The sequence below is a fragment of the Penicillium cataractarum genome, assembly GCF_028827025.1.
Source record: "Penicillium cataractarum strain IBT 29864 chromosome Unknown utg000001l, whole genome shotgun sequence".
NCBI classification, from domain to species: domain Eukaryota; kingdom Fungi; phylum Ascomycota; class Eurotiomycetes; order Eurotiales; family Aspergillaceae; genus Penicillium; species Penicillium cataractarum.
This window is the reverse complement of record NW_026622737.1, coordinates 5,192,489-5,212,024: the sequence shown is the minus strand read 5'-3', so window position 1 is coordinate 5,212,024 and position 19,536 is coordinate 5,192,489. Positions and strand designations below refer to the sequence as shown.

The following is a 19,536-nucleotide window of genomic DNA, read 5'->3' as shown; positions in this document are numbered from 1 at the left end:
TTTTAAAGAAGAAGCTAACTAGCCGTCGGCTTAAAGTCCTCCCGGTTATGGGGATTCCCATCGTTTTATTATCGGAGCATGCCTAAATAGAACAATCTATGACTTCTAGCACAATTTCACCCCTAATAAGAGGGACCCTCCATTGTCCAAAGAAAGATTGATTATTCATCTTGGTCGGTGTGAACTAAACCAGTTGCAGAGCTTTCTCAATAATCTCCATAGCCGATCGAACCGAGACTATCTGGAGGGGGAACTCTGTAAGGGGGATCCACCCGGTCTGCAACTTCGTCATCACACACGGAGGCAGCGCCAACTTCGGCAGGCGATTTGTAAGAATACCTGTGCCCTTTAGTTAACCTCAACTCTAAATCGATGCCTATCATATCTATATAACTGCCCCTGTCCCGTGCTGAATACAATCTTTTTCCATCAAACTTATACACCCAATTGAACCGCCATGTCCACCCAAAAAGCTGTCATCGTCGTTGAGCCCAAGAAGGACGGTCTGGTTACCGACCGGGCTATTCCTACTCTTCGTGATGACTATATCCTTGTCAAGAACGTTAGCGTCGGCTTGAATCCAACTGATTGGAAGCACGTCGCTTACCTCGCTCCCCCGGGCGTGCTGGTTGGATGCGACTACGCGGGCGTGGTCGAAGCGGTCGGCAAGGATGTCAAGAAGCCATTCAAGAAGGGAGACCGCGTTTTTGGCTTCGTCCACGGTGGCAATGCCGTTCAGCCTGAGGACGGTGCTTTTGCCGAATATATTGTCGCCAAGGGTGACCTGCAGACTAAGATTCCCGACAACCTGAGCTTCCAGGAGGCCGCTACCCTGGGTGTCGGCATCGTTACTGTTGGCCAGGGCCTTTACCAGAGCTTGAAGCTGGCTCTTCCTACCGAGCCTATCAAGGACTCCACGCCTATTCTCATCTACGGTGGTTCGACTGCCACTGGTACTCTCGCTATCCAGTTCGCCAAGCTGTCCGGCTACAAGGTGCTGACCACCTGCTCCCCTCACAACTTCGATCTCGTCCGCAGCCTAGGTGCAGATGCCGTCTTCGACTACAAGGACCCTCAGTCCGCCGCCGAAATCCGCAAGCAAACCGACAACAACTTGAAGCTCGTCTTTGACTGCATTTCTCTCGAGCCTAGCGCCAAGTTCTGCGAGGCGGCCATTTCCACCGATGGTGGTGAATACAGCAGTCTCTTGAATGTCAAGGCTGACCGTGAGAATGTCAACTCCCGGTTCACTCTTGGTTACACTGCCGTCGGTGAGGCTTTCAAGTTTGGAGATATTCCTTTCCCCGCCAAGCCCGAGGATAAGGCACACGCTGAGAAGTTCGTCGCCATTGCAGAGTCGGTTTTGGCTCAAGGAAAGGTCAAGGTGCACCCGCCCAAGGTTGGCAAGGATGGATTGAAGGGTGTTTTGGAGGGACTGCAGCTGCTGAAGGAGGATAAGGTCAGCGGAGAGAAGCTGGTCTACAATGTCTCCGAGACTCCATGAACGGAATCATAAAATAAAGATACTACAAGTCAAAGAACTGAATAAATGAAGACCATCACACTTTTGATTACCTGTGCTTTTATTGAGTCGACTAGTAATTAGCCTGGAGTTCATGTGTATGACATCAACCAAGTCACTTCCTCGCGTTCTAGATAGTTTGCGCGAATCGTAAGCGTATTTCACTACTGTATTCATGACCACCAATCAGCGGAATTTGCCAGTAGATCATTGCCGATGATCTATCCGTACTACGTTTGAGAAAACGATCGAAAATGCAAACTTTGATCAAGCTCCCAGTGGACCCTGATAATTCCACACTATCTCTATTCGGTTTAACCTCCACCGGTGGCGCAAATACCTCGGCATTCTTCAGACCTTACCAACCAGCCAATAGAAATCTTTACTTTGGCTCCACTTGAGCCCATTGGGTTTAGTCTCCGCATAAGAGAGATGCCATTGATGACATCCATACTCTTTGCTTAAGAATCAAGAACTTGAGCAGAGGATATAAAAGTGAGGATCTCGAGTGAAAAAATCATACCATCTTCCCCACTGTTTCTCCCCTAGACACTATGCCTTTTGCTTACAAGAATGTTCTGATTATCGGCGCCACCTCCGGAATTGGAGAGGCGCTGGCCACCAAACTCGTTGAGAACGGGACGCGAGTGATTGTTTCAGGACGGCGAAAGGACAACTTGGATGCCTTTGCGCAGCGTCATGGCGCTGATAAGGTTAAGACCAAAGTCTTTGATATTATGCAGTTGGACCAGGTGAGTCGTTCATTAGGAAATGTGGAATAGTTGTTGGTTTAAGCGCATACGCTAACGGTACATGGTAGATCCCTCAATTCGCATTAGAAATTATCGCTGAGAATCCCGACCTTGATTGTGTATTCGTCAACTCGGGAATTCAGCGACCGCTTGACTTTTCCAAGCCCGAATCCGTCGACCTTGACATTTTCGACCAGGAATTGATCACCAACTATACATCGGCCGTGCGCATTGCAAAGGCTTTCATCCCCCATCTTCAAAAGCAAACTACCCAGACCGCTCTCGCATTCACCACTTCCCAAATGGCGCTCGTTCCAATGATGCGCTGCCCGAACTATGGCGCATCCAAGGCGGCGTTGCATCATTTCGTTCTCGCTCTACGCACACAGCTGCAGGACGGACCCGGCAATGTGAAGGTTCTGGAGATTTATCCTCCGGCCGTGCAGACTGAGCTGCACGATGCCAAGCATCAGCCCGATCTGAAAGATGGCCATCTTATCGGCATGCCTCTCCAGGAGTTCATTGACGAGGTATGGGCCGGGTTATCAGAGGGTGAAGATCAGATTGCGGTTGGCTCGGCAAAGGATATCTTCAAGCAGTTCGAGGTCAAGAGACAGGAGATCTATCAACAGATGACTGAGATGTTGTCTGGGCTGCTCAAGCAGTTCTTGCGGTAGATTCACATCTATCGTCTGATGACCATAGTTGCCAAACTTAGGAATAGCCACATTTGCCATATATCCAGTTTTTGAGAGAAATTTGACTTTGTCTCTTTGCATCACATCTGAGCTTTATATCATGGTATCCACCCTCAACTTGATATGTAGGAGTTTTGCGGGGGATGCGGTATTCCCGATAGTTCCTTGCCTTTACAAGCAGCCAGGATCAAGGCACCAAAGTTGTTGATATTATGAACACTGCCTCTTTCCATAGCATCCGAATATTCATGTAAAGAAATCATCGAACCAGATAGACCAGAGTCCTGATCTGCCAGAGCATGGTTCGAATCATCATCCCAAAGACTGGTACGAACATCGAATGGCAATGCATCCACAAAAGGGGTCCGGACGGAGTAGTTCCTCGTGTTCAAAGAATATGCACTTCGAAGCATCAAGCTCACGATAATGGTACGTCGAACACTTTCGGCCAGAAGCCACGCTTGTCGTTGAGTAAGCGTGGATGGCAGCTGGACGGGTGCCTGTTCCCATAGTCTTTTCGCAACTTTTTCGAGCATTGAACTTGTGTCCTCAGAATATTGGCTTGGAAGGTCCTGGTTTAGAGCCAGGATACATTGGATGAGAATCAAGGCTTGTGAACAACCAAGAAGGTCATTAAATGAAGAAGAGTGAGAGAAATGGCGGTAGATCTCATCTGACTTCATACGAAGGAAGTAAAGAATATCACTGATATTTCCCTGTGGCGCACGTTGAGCGTAAAGCCCGCAGAGAATATGTGTATCTCGAATGGCAGTCGGAAGACCAGATGAGTAGGTTTCCGGATGTATAAAATCTGTCTTCTGGCCTGTCACAAAAGCCCTCGGGTACTCTCGCAGTCCGCGAACGAGAAATTTAATTGCAGATTGATCGTATTCTTTCGCAATCTCCAATCGCAACGGTGTGCGGATCTGATGCGACAAGGCCACTTGTCCGCGATTGCGCGGAGCCTTTTTTATCAAGCTTCTTCGAGAGTCAGATGTGGCCGTCAAAGGAGCATTGGCATATTCACAATCGCGTCCTTTGCCTAGACATCTGCTGCATTTAGGCCAGAGCTGGTCACATCGTCGTTTACCCTTGATGCATGCTTGGCACGATCGCCGTAGAGTGACTGGCTTCAATGGATCAGGATTCATGGATAATTTGTATTGATGTTCTTCAGATAAAAGGCGCACCTCAAGGAGCATGGGAATGGATGGAGTCGGGAGAGCAAGTAGCCGCGCTGCCTCGCCACTTGAGATCACGTGATGGCGCGAAGACTATGTCTATATGGCCAGAGCATTCATTACGGTGCTACGTCCCTTTTCCATTTTCGATATCTTGCCCCCAAATAATCAATTTACCCATCTGCATTTTTAGCCACTACCTACGACTCTACAACTTATGCCAGTTTCAATGGAGTGATATCTCCCGGCGGCGTTATATATCGGGCTCTTAGCTTCTCTGGTTGTTTCAGAAAATCGATTCAAGAATTTACAATTTAGGGCCCAATGGTCAATTTGGTGGGCAGAAGCTAAAAAAGAAAAAGAAAAAAAATGAGACCTAATCCAATTTTCCGAGTGACGTCGGAAACTCCCACTACTCCAGTCCCCGATTATATGTTGAATAACCCGGGGACTCCCACTCACACCATCTGCTCACTTCAACTCCACACTTGCATTGGCACTCATCGACAGCGGTGTCGGGGTATTCAGACCAACCCGAGTTTCTGCATCTTCCAAAGTAAGAATGGCGTTTTTACCACTCCCAATACCAAATGCACGCTTGACGGCCTTCCAACTTTCCACACAAAGCAGATAAGTAGCCGTGCAACCAAACACGACACCCCATTCCCACGTAATGGCATGATGCTTGAAAACAAGCTGATTCACGACAGGAAGATAGATCACAGGGAAAGCAACTATAAACCCGGCCATGACAGCCCAGAACAAGAACCGGTTTTGCCAAAGGGTGGGGAAGATCGAGAGCCGTTGCGGGTATCGGATGGGATCCATGTTGAATAAGGATCGCGAGAAATGTTTCACTTCCCAGGCTGTCACGAGCAGGAGGAAGGTCAGGGTTGCATACGTTGTGGCGCGTGCCCGGAACACAGTGTCGCAGGTTGAGTTGTAGCCTTGGTTGCAGCCATCGCCCAGGTCTGAGGCACCGGTTCCAGCGGCGTAGATGACACAGACGAATGCGACTAGGCATAAGGAGCCCATGAAAGTTCCGTATATCATTTTGTCGACGATGAGCTCCCGTGTGAATACTCCGACGCGCAGGTCATGCGGAGGGCGATACATGATATCGGGTTGAGATTCCTCGAGACCTAGTCCGACGGCCAGGAACGAGGATGTGACCAGGTTGGCCCATAATATCTCCAATGGGGAGAGAGGAAACACGGAGTTTCCTCCGGTATCCTTGAATGCAAGAGCAATGAGAAGCAGAATCACTTGCGCAATGTTCGAAATGAGCAGGTGCATGAGGAACTAGAGTCGCGATTTAGTCATGATTTACGTAGTGAGAATGCAAAACATACCTTCTGAATATTATCAAACAGTCTCCTCCCCTCTTCAACGGCTTTGACGATAGACGAAAAGTTGTCATCCGTGAGAACCATGTCCGCAGCCTCTTTGGCCACATCACTTCCGTTCTTTCCCATGGCAATACCGACATCTGCTCTCTTCAGGGCAGGTGAATCGTTAACTCCATCACCCGTCATCACGCAGAATGCTTGACGACGATGCATTGCTTCAACCATGCGGACCTTGGTCGCGGGACTGCAACGTGCAATGACCAAAGGTAATTCTTCAATTTGGTCAACTTCCTCGTCCGTCAACCTGTCAAACTCATCCGCAGCCATGACTAGATGTCTTGACTTTGCAATGGCCGTGACTCGATCAAGGATTCCAACTTCGGAGGCGATAGCCGTTGCCGTCTTGATATGATCTCCCGTCAACATATGAACAGTAATGCCTGCCATCTGGCATTTGCGCACTGCTGCAGCCGTCTCAACTCGAGGAGGGTCGTAAAGGCCAACTAGTCCGCCGAATTGCAAATTATATTCAGCAGCGCTTCGCGGGGACACTTGCTTATCATCGTTGATGGGTGATCTTTTGTAGGCTATGCAGAGAACACGGAGACCTTCGCCTGCCATTCTATCTGCAGTCTCTCGAATGACACGCCGTTCGTCATCGGAAATTGACAGTGACGGGATAACCGCCTCGGGTGCACCCTTCGTGTATGTCTCGTTCACCTTCTCTGCGGGGTTCCGGTAGATGACTGACATTCTCTTAATCGCCGAGTCAAAAGGATACTCAGTATGCAGCTCTATTCCACGTCTGGCCATCACCGCACTTTTGCCAAAGTCAAAACGCATGGCAAGGACGTGTAGGGCTATCTCCGTCGGTTCGCCGACAGCAGTCCAGACATTGTTGTCACAATGCACCGCCGATAGATTGCAAAGAGAAATGGACGAGAGGAATGTATGGAGAGCCGGGTGTTGCTCAACAGGGTAATCTGAATTCCAATTGATCTCATCCAGCTGGACAATCCCGCTTGTCGGGTCATATGGGTCAGTCGTCTGGCGTACTGACAAAGTTCCAGCACTGGGGATCCATGCAGAGCGAGCGATCATCTTGCCCTGGGTCAAAGTTCCAGTCTTATCTGAGCAAATATTTGTGACACCCCCGACGGCTTCCAGACACTGCAGCTTTCGAACGATGACATTCCCCCGAGCCATGGCCTTTGTACCCACGGCAATCGTAATCGTGAGCACTGCGATCAAAGATTCCGGAATCACTGCCACAGCTACGCAGATTCCGTAAATCAAAACTTCACCCTGGACGTCCCACAAATTGACCGAAAAGACAATGATGGCCAGCAAAATCGCAAGAGCGAAAAGCAGTAGGGCAAACTTGCTCAGCTTAACCTGCAGAGGAGTTCCAACTAGACCTAGAATCTTTGCACCTGAAGTCTTGACTCGCTTCAATGCCCTTGCGAATGAGCTTCCCTCGCCAGAATGTCCGTTTTCCTGAAGCAGTTGGGCAATCTTTCCAACCTCAGTGTTCATGCCAGTAGCAACCACGACTCCCGTTGCTCGACCCTGGGTAGTACTGCATCCTGAATATGCCATATTTGTGCGATCGCCGATGGGGATGTCCGGGGATACCAGGGTGGCATTCGGTGTTTTCAGTACCGGCAAAGACTCTCCCGTCAGTAATGCTTCATCCATTGAAGCATTCATTCCTTCAAAAAGTCGTAGGTCTGCGGGCACAATGTCTCCAACCGCCAGCCGGACTATGTCTCCAACCACCAAAGATTCGGCCTTGACGGTATTCACTCGGCCATCGCGGATGACTTTGCATTCTGGTGCGGAGAGGCGGTGCAGTGATAGTATGGTCTTTTCTGCTCGATAGTCTTGGAAAAAGCTAGATATAGTGTTAGATGTATCCTTGTTCCCGGACTGGTTGTTGTAGGACTTACCCCACGATGATATTCAGGAGAATCACGGCTGTTATGACTCCACCTTCGATGTAATCGTCAATTCCAAAGGAGAGAGCCATGGTAATGAGTAGGACCTGGACTATTAGCATGCAAACCCCCACTTTATTATCAGATATATTACAAGACATACTATAGTCAGACTGTTGGACACCTGCCTCAGCAGTATCCCCCAGACGGAGATGCTCTTGACTTCCTGGACGGAATTAGGACCATCTTTCTGGAGGCGCTCGTTGGCCTCGACTTTGGAGAGACCATTGCTGCAATAAACGGCATCTGGTTAACATATAAGGACGGGTATTTTATGGAAGATTTACATACTTGAGATCTGTTCGGAGGAGCTCAGCAATTCTAGCTGGCTCCAGAAGATGGGTATTTCTGATTTGATCTTCAAGACTTTGCAAGGGCTCGGGTGATACGTGCAGGTCACCGCTAGGAGGCAGACTATGACTGGTCGGCTCTAGGGTTGGCTTTTCATTGGCGTCGCAGGGCTCAAAGCTTAGGGCAGCAGTTCCCTGTGGATTTGAAGTGTACTCCCTTAGGGCACATATAGGAGGCTCTGTCGATTCCTCGACATCAGGAAGCGTCTCTATGCCCATTCAAGTATAGATGGAGGGGAAAGGAGGGGGGGGAAGGAGGAGAGAAGGAACGAGCGAGGGACGAAGGAACGCTTTCTTGTTTCACGAATCAACTAAGAACCAGCCAGATAACCCTGTGTCACCAAAAAGGAGGAAGTCTTTTTTTCCCAGAGTGTAAATATGAGATGAATGTTGAAAGAAGTAGTGACTGAGATATTTGTATGGTGAACAGTCGGTATCCCTTGACCGAGAAGAGGGGGGCAGATCAAGTGGTGATGCGGGGGATGCCTTGTCACATCTTCGAGCCACGATGTCATTGGGGGTATCTCCAGGCGGATGCTTGGCCACTCTGATCCGGAACCATCGCTTGCGACGATGCTGGTTGGCAATGCGCAAAGTAGTCTTGGGGCCAAGCCTTAGCCTCTGCATGATTGGATGTATGGATCCTGGTGGCTTTCCCCCCGGTGCGGGCGGTGCTCATCCCTGGCCATCTCTAGCCACCTCTGGCTACTGTCATTGCGAGTTGCTATTCTTATCAGTACATGGATTCTTTTCTATGTTTGAGCCTTATAGTATCAAGTCATCAAGTCGTAGGTGATACCTAGGGTTATGAGTTGAAACAAGTTTGACTCTTGTTTGTTAGTCCATGGTTCATGGTTCCGAATGCTCCATGACTGCATCCAGTTGTACACTTTGCCAACCTCTAGCAGTGCCACGTTCCAAGATCTCGGCATCTTAGAAATCCTGTCGCGTGGTCGGTTTCTAGTAATTAGTTTCTCGGCAATAGTTCCAGAATGCGGCAGTTACTAACAAGACTTAGGTTACGAGTTTTGCATGGATTACCTACGCAAGACATTGGTAATAGACAATCTCAGCGAGTCATAACTAACTAGACAGGGTTTAGAGAAACTGAGACATCGGATTACGTGGACTGGATAGCTCGGATTTCAATGAACTCGTAAGAAAACTATTGAGCTCATGGCCTGATGGAGATTCTCAGAAGTAGGTATAGTTCTTGGCTATTATTTGGCACTTGGAACAGCGCCTAGCATAAGACTATTAACTCTCTATACATATTCAAGGCAGTATTCATCTACTATCGAGCAGAGATGGCCTAGTTATTTTATCAATCAAAAGAAAATCTATTTCAGAACAGTATTCAAAGGCAGTTGTGTCAACACAAAAATTGGGCTCTCGGCCAATCAGAGCGTGGCCCGCATGGTTGATAAAAAATCACCGAAGCTCCAGCGCCGTCAACTCTTCAATACCACCACTCCTCATCGCAGCCCTCACCACTACTCTCGACCACTCTCCCGATCCCCCCTATCACACAAAATGGTCGGTCCGACTGCATCTCTCTCAAACTTGAGCCGTGCCGACGGCTCTGCCTCCTTCAAATGCCCGACTACTGGCTACAATGTCCTGGGCTCCGTCAATGCACCCATTGAGCTTCCAGCTCGCCGTGACGCCCTGAAGCCCGAAGAGGCCACCGTCGAGGTGTTTGTCAAGCCTGGAAATACCACTGCTGGAGTTGGTGAGCGATATGTGGAGGGCATTCTGCGGACGATGCTGCAAAAGGTCATCCTCGGGCGCGAGCGTGGATTTGCCAGGCGCGGTGTAGTCATTACGCTTGCTATCATTGGCGGTGATGCAGTCCAGCGCGGCGATTCGGTAGGTCTAAGGCTTCATTATCTTTTCAAACCCAGGATATCCAAGTGAAATCGCTTCTTCTAACATAATAACAGTACCTTACTATCCTCCCGGCCCTCCTTCAAACTTCCCTGCTCGCCTTGCTCTCCGCTGCCGTCCCCATGTCCATGACCTTTTCCACTGCATTGCTTGCTGTCACCAAGTCGGGTGACATTATCAGCGACCCATCTCCCGTCGATTCAAAGACCGCCTCGTCCCTGCACGTGCTTGCGTTCTCCTCCAAGGGCCACCTGCTGCTCAACGAAAGCCAGGGTCCATTTGATTTCGATACATGGGAGTCAGTCCGCGAGCGCGCATACACTACCTGCCGGGGAACTGCTGTGGCCGGATCTGACGGAGATATCGCAATGGGCGAGGAAGGCGAGGAAGGTCATGCTGATGGGTTCATCCGCGAGACCGTGGAGGACCATCTGCACCGCGATTACACCTGGAAGATTGACTCTGCTTGAGGCAATAAGTTGAATAATCGCGCGGAGACGATATACAATCCGGATGGCCGCAGAGCTTGAAATTTTGTAGCTAGGCAGTTAGGCAGTCCGTCATCCGTTGCCTGCTTACTATGCCCAGGTCCGCAGCAACCCCAAAAAGGTCCGTCGATCGTATACGGGCAAAACGAGACTGGGGTTACTTTGGTGGCTACGCGTCACGCTCAGTCAAGACCACTATCACCTGATGGTCACTGCATGTACGAGGGGGTCATTACGAGCGTTGTGATCAAAGATAATAGCAACTGCAGCTGCACTATTGGATCCCGGCGAGTCTAGATGGACGTGGAAGGCTCGGCTAGGGCGGTTCACCTTGTCAGATCAAGTCACGCAAGAGGGCACGACCTTGGTTTCAAAGTTCAACAGGCGACACGATTCTGGAGAGACGGAGTCAGTTTCTCGGATCAGGAAGCGGCGCTCAAGCCCTGCTCGAGGCTGGACTGTACCAATGGGATGGAAACGGTGCAGCCAAACGCGGGGGCAATGCTTAGATAGAAAATAGATGCATCAAACTACTGCAGCGAGCCTCTTTTCTCCCCTTTCCTCTCCCTTGATCATCTTGCTAGATGTAATATTTGTAGAACTAAGCCATTGTAAAGATGACGACGCATTAGACCGTGTAATTCTAATCTTATTATTGAGGGTGTGGCATCTTACTCAAGTAGAAGAGTCATGCAACAATCCCGATTCCCTCGTTAGTGTATGATTTGTGATATGCCCCGAGCGTTGATCCATACATGCTAGGTAACTATTAATATTAAGATAGTGTCATCAATCTTTTCGGCGATAAAAAAGCAATTTATCCGACCGCATCGGATCTGAAAAGTTTTAGGAAATTTGTCCACCTAACGGCCAAGGTGGAGAGAGGGATTCTCCGCGGCAGATTCACCTTCTTCTCCGGAGTCTACTTTACTTTTACCTTATATTCAAGTGTCTCCCTCGCACAGAATCCAGATCAAGCTCATTTCCCCCTCGAAGAACAGAGTTACCCCACCGATCGGAGCACTCTCCCCCAGTTTATCCGGGATCCCAGAGTCGGCAGATCTTAAACGGAAGAACCACCGTGGAAGACTGTGGAAACCATTCCAAAACCGGGCCCGAGGCCTGACCCAGACGACTTGGTCCAGAATTGGCTTGGTCTTTTGCAGTTTTGGGTATTTTCTTGGGGTCCTTGACTCTTCCTGGTCCGCAAACCCCGTTACATCCGCCCCGGGTTTCGTCCCTCCTTGTCATCCATGACCCTTCGCTTTGAAATCCTGCCGATAGCCAATCCCAGCCCTTGTCTGTGATTTTTTTTCTCCTCCTCCCATGGCGTCGCCTGGCAGTGATCATTCTCACCGATCTGATATTCCCTCGACGCTACCTGCGCTTGCCTCGAAAACCCCGTCTCACATTTCCCCGATTCCCGCGACGGCCAACACCAACGGCAGCGCGAGTGCCCCACCTCCCCCATCTGCCTCAACCGTCGGCGCGGCGCTCCTCCGCGATTATGCCCTTCATATAGAACCCTCCCAGACACACATTCCCTCCCACGACCCCGCTCCGCAACCCCCAGGCTGTGATATGTTCCCTGCGCCCAAGAACGGACTCGCCCAGGAGGAGACTGCTGGCTGGTCACTCCCTTCCTCGACCATTCGCCGGTTTCGCCAGAAGTCCATGTCCGGGCCCCGATCACTGTCCACCGACTGCATACCTCGGCAAACCATCATGAAGGCCCTGGCTTCACGCCCATGCCTGACCGGCAATAACTCGAATCCCCCTTTCACAAATCCCTGGACCGGTCTCATTGCCAATGGCACGAGTGAAGCCGCGTCGTCGCCGCCAGACGACAAGGAGCGCCGATCCAGCAATGCCTCCTCTCAAAAGTTATCTACAGCGCTGTCTAACTTGCAACTAAGCGGATATCTGGAGCGGTCGCCCTCCACAGCACGGTTGATGCTCCAGTCCCCATGTTACTTCCACCAGCGGTTCGACGATGCCGTTAATATCAAAAAGGTGTTGGAGGAGATTGCGGATGACGAGTGGCTATCACATTCACGGCTGGTCCAGACTGCGACGGGGGTCCGCGAGGTTTCAAAACAATTGCAAAGGCGGCCGATCAAACGTGCCGTACGAACTATCATGATCGTCACTAAAGCACGGGACAACAGCCTGGTCCACCTGACACGCGAGCTAACGGAGTGGCTGCTGTCAACCCCGCGATATGGAAGTGATTTGGGTGTTAATGTCTACGTTGATGCGAAGCTGCGGAACTCCAAACGGTTCGACGCCGCGGGTCTTCTACAAAAGGAACCGCGGTTCGCCCAGATGCTCCATTTCTGGACCCCAGATCTGTGCTGGACGTCGCCGGAGAAATTCGATTTGGTGTTGACACTGGGCGGTGACGGTACTGTCCTATTCACTTCCTGGCTATTCCAGCGCGTGGTGCCCCCCGTGCTTTGCTTCTCGCTTGGCAGTCTGGGCTTCTTGACGAATTTCGAATTCAACGAATATAAATCGCATCTCAATGGTGTCATGGGCGATATCGGGATGCGCGTCAATCTGCGGATGCGCTTCACGTGTACCGTGTTCCGGAAAGACCGGAGCAAGGGTGCAGAGGCCGGGGCAGTGGAGGAAGGAGAGCAGTTTGAGGTTCTGAACGAGGTGGTCATTGATAGAGGCCCCTCTCCCTACGTGTCGAATCTGGAACTCTACGCCGACAATGAGTTGTTGACCGTTGTCCAAGCGGACGGTTGCATCTTCTCTACTCCAACCGGCTCGACTGCATACTCCTTGTCCGCTGGCGGCTCTCTTATGCACCCATCCATTCCCGGCATCCTTCTCACCCCCATCTGCCCCCACACCCTCTCCTTCCGCCCCATGGTCCTCTCAGACTCTCACCTCCTCCGCATTGCTGTCCCTAACGCCTCTCGATCAACCGCCTACTGCTCCTTCGACGGTAAAGGTCGCGTCGAGCTTCGACAAGGCGATTACGTCACCGTGGAAGCCAGTCAGTACCCATTCCCCACCGTTGTCTCTGACAGCGGCGAGTGGTTCACCAGCGTTCAGCGTGCTCTACGCTGGAACACCCGAGGTGCTGTCCAGAAGAGCTGGGACGGTGGTGATGGCGTCGGCGATGCCGAAGATGACTGGGACATTGATACCGATGCTGGACTCACCGGTACGGACAGTGGTCTCGGTCCCAGCGAGGACGGCGACTCGCTATCACCAAATCCCATGCGCCGCCAAATGAGCCTGTTGAACATGTAAAATGTACCCACCAACACGCTTTTCAATCTTATACTCCCGTCATGATCCGATATTACCTTGCTTAACGACGACTACTCCGGTGGACGTCATCACCACGACATATTTACTTCTCGGCCTGCATTCTATAATGACCAATTTCAAAGATTCACGATTTCCTTTTTCGGTCTATTTTACCGCCGTGTCTAGAGAAAGCTTAGCGGTCTTTACATTATACCTTTCGGCCATACCTTTTTGTTTTTATTTTTCTTCCTTTTGGGTATTGACACTGGCTATGATTAGAGTGTACAGTCACTACCTATGTTACTAGAGATCGGCAAGTAGAGGGCGAGGGCGCTCGGGTGCTTGGGCGCTGTTGGATTTGCTATGAATGGGAGGAATGAATCATGACTTTATTGACTTTCCTATACAAGTGTTTGCAAAAGGCTGTAGGCTGTTCGGAGCCATGTAACTAGAACAGAAAGGAACATCTTTCTTGCCCTGTCGTCGATTCAAATACAGCTTATTACCGCAGCACATCTACTGTTCTCATGCGATCCTTGTAGATTGACCTGTGCTTGTATTCGTTGACCCAGGTTATCCAATCCCTCGGCTCGTCTGAAACAGATCTAGGCCAGACAGCTTAGCGTAAGAAGACTACCAGGATCCAAAATTAAAAGAAGCTAACAGACGACCTCGGCTAGAGAAATGGAAGAAGAATTACCTACATTTTACCCACAAGCAACCTTATCGAAATAGAGGGGCGAGGAAGTTGGCAGAGAATCTTGGAGATGACTATACCCGGTTCAAACTAGCGCACCCCTAATAGCGTGTCTATAGGTTCGCAATTCCACTAAAACTGTGCAAGAACGCCTTATCAAGCGGGGACATGGCCACCGCCAACTTACTGATACACAACATCATGCAAGGGGACCATGGAAGATATTATAGCGCTTCTAAAATCCCATAAAACTAAGAGCCGTCGTTTTGAGATATCAATGTAACTTCCCTCGGTTCCCGTCAATGTCTATTTGCCTCGTAGGATATCTTCTGTAGCATCAGAGAAGTAACGGTTTCTGATGCACCAAATTCTAGAGGTTTCACAGGAACTCTGCAATGCACGAGGCCCAACCGGTAAAAGATCAGATACTGTACAGCAACTCACGTACTGCTTACGTGCATCTCCGTCAGTCTGACTTCCTACCACCGACCAATACAATACGAAATCCCATCCTTGCACTCATGAGAGCCCCACACCGACACCGACCCCGAATGGTTACAGGTACTACGTGATATCGCTTAAGAACAGACTAACACAGAGAACCCAACTAGCCACTTCCGGTATCTATGTGTTGGCGAACTTACCCTTATTAGATCCCGCTCGATAAATCTTTTTTCCCGAACACGTCCACCTCTGCTGGCGCCGATGCACATTACCAAATTGCCTTTACATACCTGCCTAAGCATTAGGTGATACCTTACGCATTGTTCCCGAGATTTTTCACAAGGGGTAAACGCAATGTCGAACACTCAGGGAAGGGTCGATAATTATCCGACGCTTAGTCTCCCCTTTGACTCGATGAAGGAGGAGTATGACGTTGTCATTGTGGGATCTGGGTATGGCGCTGGGGTAGCAGCGAGTCGCATGGCTCGCGCGGGGAAGAGCGTTGCAGTGTTGGAACTTGGCTGGGAAAGGAAACGTATGAGCTGCTTCCTCATTTGTTGGGTCGTTTTCTACCTGCAGAATTCCTTTATTTCCACGTTAGAGCCGCATTGACATATCCAAGCTGAGAATTGATATAGCTGGTTCGTTTCCGAGCTCGTTCTCGCAATGTTTGAGGGAGATGAGTATTTCTGGAAGCTCGTCCAGGAATTCGTTTCTCCCCAATTGGCTATCTTTTGATAATCCCACTCAATTGTTTCAGTTGTTCATGGGCGATGGACAACATGCTTTCTCTGCTCATGGTAAGTGGGACCCACTCATACTTGGAAGCAATGCATAGGCTCATATACGCTTTATTGTAGGACTTGGGGGTTGCTCATTGATAAACGCCGGTGTCTTTCTCAAGGCTGACGAGGCAACACTAAATATGAGCCCGTGGCCATCAGAAATCAGGAATCACCCATCCGAGCTAGACGACTGTAAGTAGATCTTAAGATCACACGCAAAGGTCATCCTGTAACGAGTTGCTGCAGACTACGCACGCGCCGAAGCGATGCTCCAACCAACCCCATATCCCAAGAGCCACCCAAAACTGAAAAAGCTAGACCATCTCCGCCGCGAGTCAAAGCTGCTAGAAAAAGGTAAAAATTTCTATCGAACACCTCTAACAATATTCTTCCACGATGGTCGAAACAACGCGGGTGTTCCCATGCAGGCAAACCGTGGCTCGGGTCACGAGTCTACAGGTCTTAATGATGGATCCAAGAATTCCGTGGCTGTAACGTACCTTGCAGATTCCTGGAATTGGGGTGCTGAGATCTTTTGTGGATGTGAGGTACAGTACGTGGAGAAATCCGCGGATGGGGTGGGATATACAGTTCACTTTTCGTGGCATGGATCTGGGAGATCGGTTTTCAAAGATGATTTCAAGGAGCAGCTATTCTGGGTCAAAGCAGTAAGTTTCAATTCTACTCATCCTTTTTATCTACTTGATCTCGAGGTATGGAATAATTCAGCTTGGCTAATCACACATATGTCTGTTTAGAAGGAATTCTGTTTCTTGGGAGCCGGCTCCCTAGGTACTACTTCCATCTTGCTCAGATCAAGAAAACATGGGCTATTGATGTCTCCACTCGTTGGAAGGAATCTTTCAGGGAATGGCGATCTGTTGCTATTCGGTACGTTTACCCTAAGGATAGGGTCATGCAGACTTCTGATGCATATCAGGTTATAATGGCAGCGCTGAAATCAACGGAATCGCTCGAAGACCGTCTTCACAAGGAACAGATCTACCTGGGCCAACTGTAACTGGTGTGATTGATAATCGAGTCAACGGGACGTCAAAAAACCCTTTATCTGGATTCGTTATTCAAGACGGCTGTATTCCAGAGCCATTCAACCCTGTCATAAACTTAATGCTCACAGCACAAACGATAAAGAGTCAAGCTCTGTCACTTCTTTCAAGTCCACGTTACGGAGCTTTGGGGGTATTGGCTGCCGTGAAATCCTTCCTGCTAGGCCCTTATGCTATCGGTGGAGCTCTCCAACGAACCTCGACGTATCTCATAATGTCCCATGACAGCAACGAGATAACACTCACACTAAAGGATGGTCAGCCTCATTTACGTGCACCGAAAGAAGGTCGGTCCGGACATTTCAAATGGATAAAGGGGCTTCTAGAGGAGCTCTTCATTCTCACGGGGGCTAAAATGGGATATTCTTATTTCTACGGTAAGTATGCTTATCGTTCTCTATTGGAAAAACTAACCATACTTCTAGGTCGAAATCAGGAAGAAGTTACAGTCCATCTTCTTGGCGGAGCCAATATGAGTAGTGATGGGACGGGACAAGGAGGTGTTACAAATCACCTAGGAGAACTTTTCACCGGCTCTGGTGACCAGGTCTACGGAGGCCTCGTGTGTTGTGATGCCTCAGTCATTCCGACTGCACTAGGTACGCCAAATATGGACTGTTTTACGGCATTGAAGGCTAATTATTCAGGTATCAACCCACTTGCAATGATATCAGCTCTCTCAGAGCGATCTCTTAGCTTGATCACCAAGAGAGCAGGTCTCAAAATTGATTTTGAAAGCAAGAATGACATTCTCGGAGCCCATAGCAAGCCCAAAGTATCTCGAATTCAGCACGATCCTCAAAGCAGCATCAGGCAAACCTGCAAATCAATAGGTTGGCAATTTACGGAGAACCTGTTTGGCTATTTCAGCGATAGACCCGGAGACCGGGACCCCTTGGTCTCCGAGAGCTTAGGCAGGGGGAGTTCTTGTGCGATGAGAGTCTTGGCTACGATAGAACTTTGGCGTCAAGAAGAAGGTAATACACTTTGATATGTCTCCGCATCGATAAATTCTGACATGGATAGGTCATTTCGAGTCACAATATCAAGGTATATGCACCGGGACAGTCTCATGCCGGGCGTTATCCAAAGCTACACTCAGAATTGTCAATGGAACCGTCGACTTTTTCACGCCGATTCCTGATAGAGCTGAAGCGTCGGCCATTACATACAACCTAGATCTGGTCTCGGTAGAAGGGATCCAGTATCACCTTGAAGGACGCAAAATCATCGACTCGAACGTTGCGTTCTCCGTCAGGAAAGCCTGGCAAGCAACGACAACTATCGACGTCAACGTCACCCGACGTGACGGTACCATTGTTGGATCAGGGGTCCTTCACATCTCTCTGGCGGACTTTCAGAAACAGATGAGAACATTTCGCACCACGGCACCTTTCAAATTGAGCCTTCTCCTTGCTTTGATTACCTTTTTCATCTGCTTTGCCTATCAAGTTAGCCTCTTCTTTTTCCGCCCTTTCGTTTCGATGCGCTTCCCCCAAATCTCGACAGCAAGGAATGCCGAACCAAAGCAACCAGTGTCTTCTTCATGCAAGATCAAAGCGCGCGACGGCGTACATACACTCTTGGAAATCTACGAGCCCCTTCCTTTCCAAGACCAGACCGACTCCACGAACAACTTGAGCCCATCACCGGTTCTTTTTTTGCCGGGAATCACTGGAACTTGGGCAAAGTACAACGTGTTTGCACTGCCATTCTTGCGCAGCAACTTGGTCGACTATTTCACTAAACGTGGGCATCGCTGCTATGCATTGACTCCTCGCTGGAGTTGCGATCCCTCCGTGGCTCAGAAATCAACCGTGTTCGACTGCCGTCTCGACGTTGCCACAGCAGTGCAATACATTCGAGACAGGGAGCCGCAGAAACCATACGTGATAGCCCATTGTCAAGGCTCCGTCGCTCTCTGCATGGCTCTACTCGACGGCATAATCAGACGTGATCAACTCCTCGGAATAACTGCCAACTCGGTATTCATGAATCAAGTGTTTGGATACTGGAATTGGGTCAAAGGAAGAACGACACTCATCATCCAACTTTACGAGTCCCTTGCTGGAAGTTACTTCCCAGTTGCAAGCAGTGCAAGTGATGGTTTGCTCCAAAGGGTTCTTGACCAGATCCTTCGCTTCTATCCCGTCGGGCACTCGCGAGATGTCTGCACTTCAACGGCGTGCCATCGAACCTCGTTCGCATTCGGGTTGCTATGGAACCATGATAATCTCGACGTCAGCATCCACGACAATGTGCATCAATTCTTTGCAAGTACCTATACAAAGTTGATGAAGCACTTGGTGCGCATGGGAACCAAGGGAGTTTGTTTAGATAACGATCTACGCCCACTTTTGTCAACAGAGAGCTTACAACGACTACGCGAGTTGCCGATTTTGTTCATCTCTGGTACGGACAATCAAGTCTTTGATCCAGAATCTACACTCAAAGACTACGAGTTATTGCGACGACAGTTTGGGGAGAAGTATTATCGCAGGTTTTTGGCGGAAGGATACGGGCATCTTGATCCCATTGTGGGAAAATCAGCTTCTGAGGATGTATATTGGACGATGCTGGCGCATATGAGATGGTGCACTGAGAATGATGACGCTGCGATGATTGAATAAGATTCATGAGCTGTTAGTGCTTAACCCTGTGATAGCGATATAACTACTTATTTGATCTCTAATTTCAGTTGGGTAGTACTTTCAATGTCTTCCGGATCTTCGCGTACTTCTCATTTCCAGACTAGTAGCATATGGTAGACATATCCCGTCTTACTTTTAGCATAATATTTTAAGAAGGTAAGAAAACGAAATTCCAATCTACAGTATCCCGATAAGGTATTATGATGTCAAGCGCATGGCATTATGGGGTCGACTTTTAAGCGAACTAGGGACGGCCCATGGTCGCTCCAAAACTATAAACCCCACACATCTCAGCTTCTAGAATCCGGCCTAGGAAGGTGGAGAGGCATAGTCCACGGTATGTTTATTTCGATTCCCGCGAACACTTTCTTCATTATGAGGAACTCAGCGCCTACTGCCGG

General features: G+C 49.4%; 7 protein-coding genes across 7 annotated transcripts; 5 read left to right on the top strand and 2 right to left on the bottom strand.

Annotated features, from left to right (window-relative positions):
- Positions 1-457: 457 nt before the first annotated feature.
- N7496_001842 (zinc-binding alcohol dehydrogenase family protein) lies at positions 458-1,504 on the top strand (the record flags this gene model as incomplete). Its single annotated transcript, XM_056694773.1, has 1 exon — positions 458-1,504. The coding sequence occupies one exon, from the start codon at positions 458-460 to the stop codon at positions 1,502-1,504; it is 1,047 nt and encodes a 348-aa protein (XP_056561502.1).
- A 572-nt stretch (positions 1,505-2,076) lies between these two features.
- On the top strand, positions 2,077-2,951 carry N7496_001841 (putative short-chain dehydrogenase/oxidoreductase; the record flags this gene model as incomplete). The annotated part of the gene is made up of 2 exons (XM_056694772.1): positions 2,077-2,274; positions 2,343-2,951. The coding sequence occupies 2 exons, from the start codon at positions 2,077-2,079 to the stop codon at positions 2,949-2,951; spliced, it is 807 nt and encodes a 268-aa protein (XP_056561501.1).
- Positions 2,952-3,085: 134 nt separating this feature from the next.
- On the bottom strand, positions 3,086-4,123 carry N7496_001840 (Zn(II)2Cys6 transcription factor domain-containing protein; the record flags this gene model as incomplete). Its single annotated transcript, XM_056694771.1, has 1 exon — positions 3,086-4,123. The coding sequence occupies one exon, from the start codon at positions 4,121-4,123 to the stop codon at positions 3,086-3,088; it is 1,038 nt and encodes a 345-aa protein (XP_056561500.1).
- Positions 4,124-4,624: 501 nt separating this feature from the next.
- On the bottom strand, positions 4,625-8,068 carry N7496_001839 (putative potassium/sodium P-type ATPase; the record flags this gene model as incomplete). Its single annotated transcript, XM_056694770.1, has 5 exons — positions 4,625-5,455; positions 5,506-7,396; positions 7,452-7,546; positions 7,603-7,729; positions 7,791-8,068. 5 exons carry the CDS (start codon positions 8,066-8,068, stop codon positions 4,625-4,627), a joined length of 3,222 nt encoding a protein of 1,073 aa, XP_056561499.1.
- Positions 8,069-9,382: 1,314 nt separating this feature from the next.
- N7496_001838 (putative exosome complex subunit Rrp46) lies at positions 9,383-10,206 on the top strand (the record flags this gene model as incomplete). The annotated part of the gene is made up of 2 exons (XM_056694769.1): positions 9,383-9,718; positions 9,793-10,206. 2 exons carry the CDS (start codon positions 9,383-9,385, stop codon positions 10,204-10,206), a joined length of 750 nt encoding a protein of 249 aa, XP_056561498.1.
- A 1,344-nt stretch (positions 10,207-11,550) lies between these two features.
- Positions 11,551-13,491, top strand: N7496_001837 (putative NAD+ kinase Utr1; the record flags this gene model as incomplete). The annotated part of the gene is made up of 1 exon (XM_056694768.1): positions 11,551-13,491. One exon carries the CDS (start codon positions 11,551-11,553, stop codon positions 13,489-13,491), a length of 1,941 nt encoding a protein of 646 aa, XP_056561497.1.
- A 1,495-nt stretch (positions 13,492-14,986) lies between these two features.
- On the top strand, positions 14,987-19,114 carry N7496_001836 (CAZyme family AA3; the record flags this gene model as incomplete). Its single annotated transcript, XM_056694767.1, has 9 exons — positions 14,987-15,167; positions 15,271-15,432; positions 15,493-15,609; positions 15,664-16,085; positions 16,176-16,308; positions 16,358-16,861; positions 16,910-17,083; positions 17,132-17,461; positions 17,511-19,114. 9 exons carry the CDS (start codon positions 14,987-14,989, stop codon positions 19,112-19,114), a joined length of 3,627 nt encoding a protein of 1,208 aa, XP_056561496.1.
- Between the last annotated feature and the right edge of the window lie 422 nt (positions 19,115-19,536).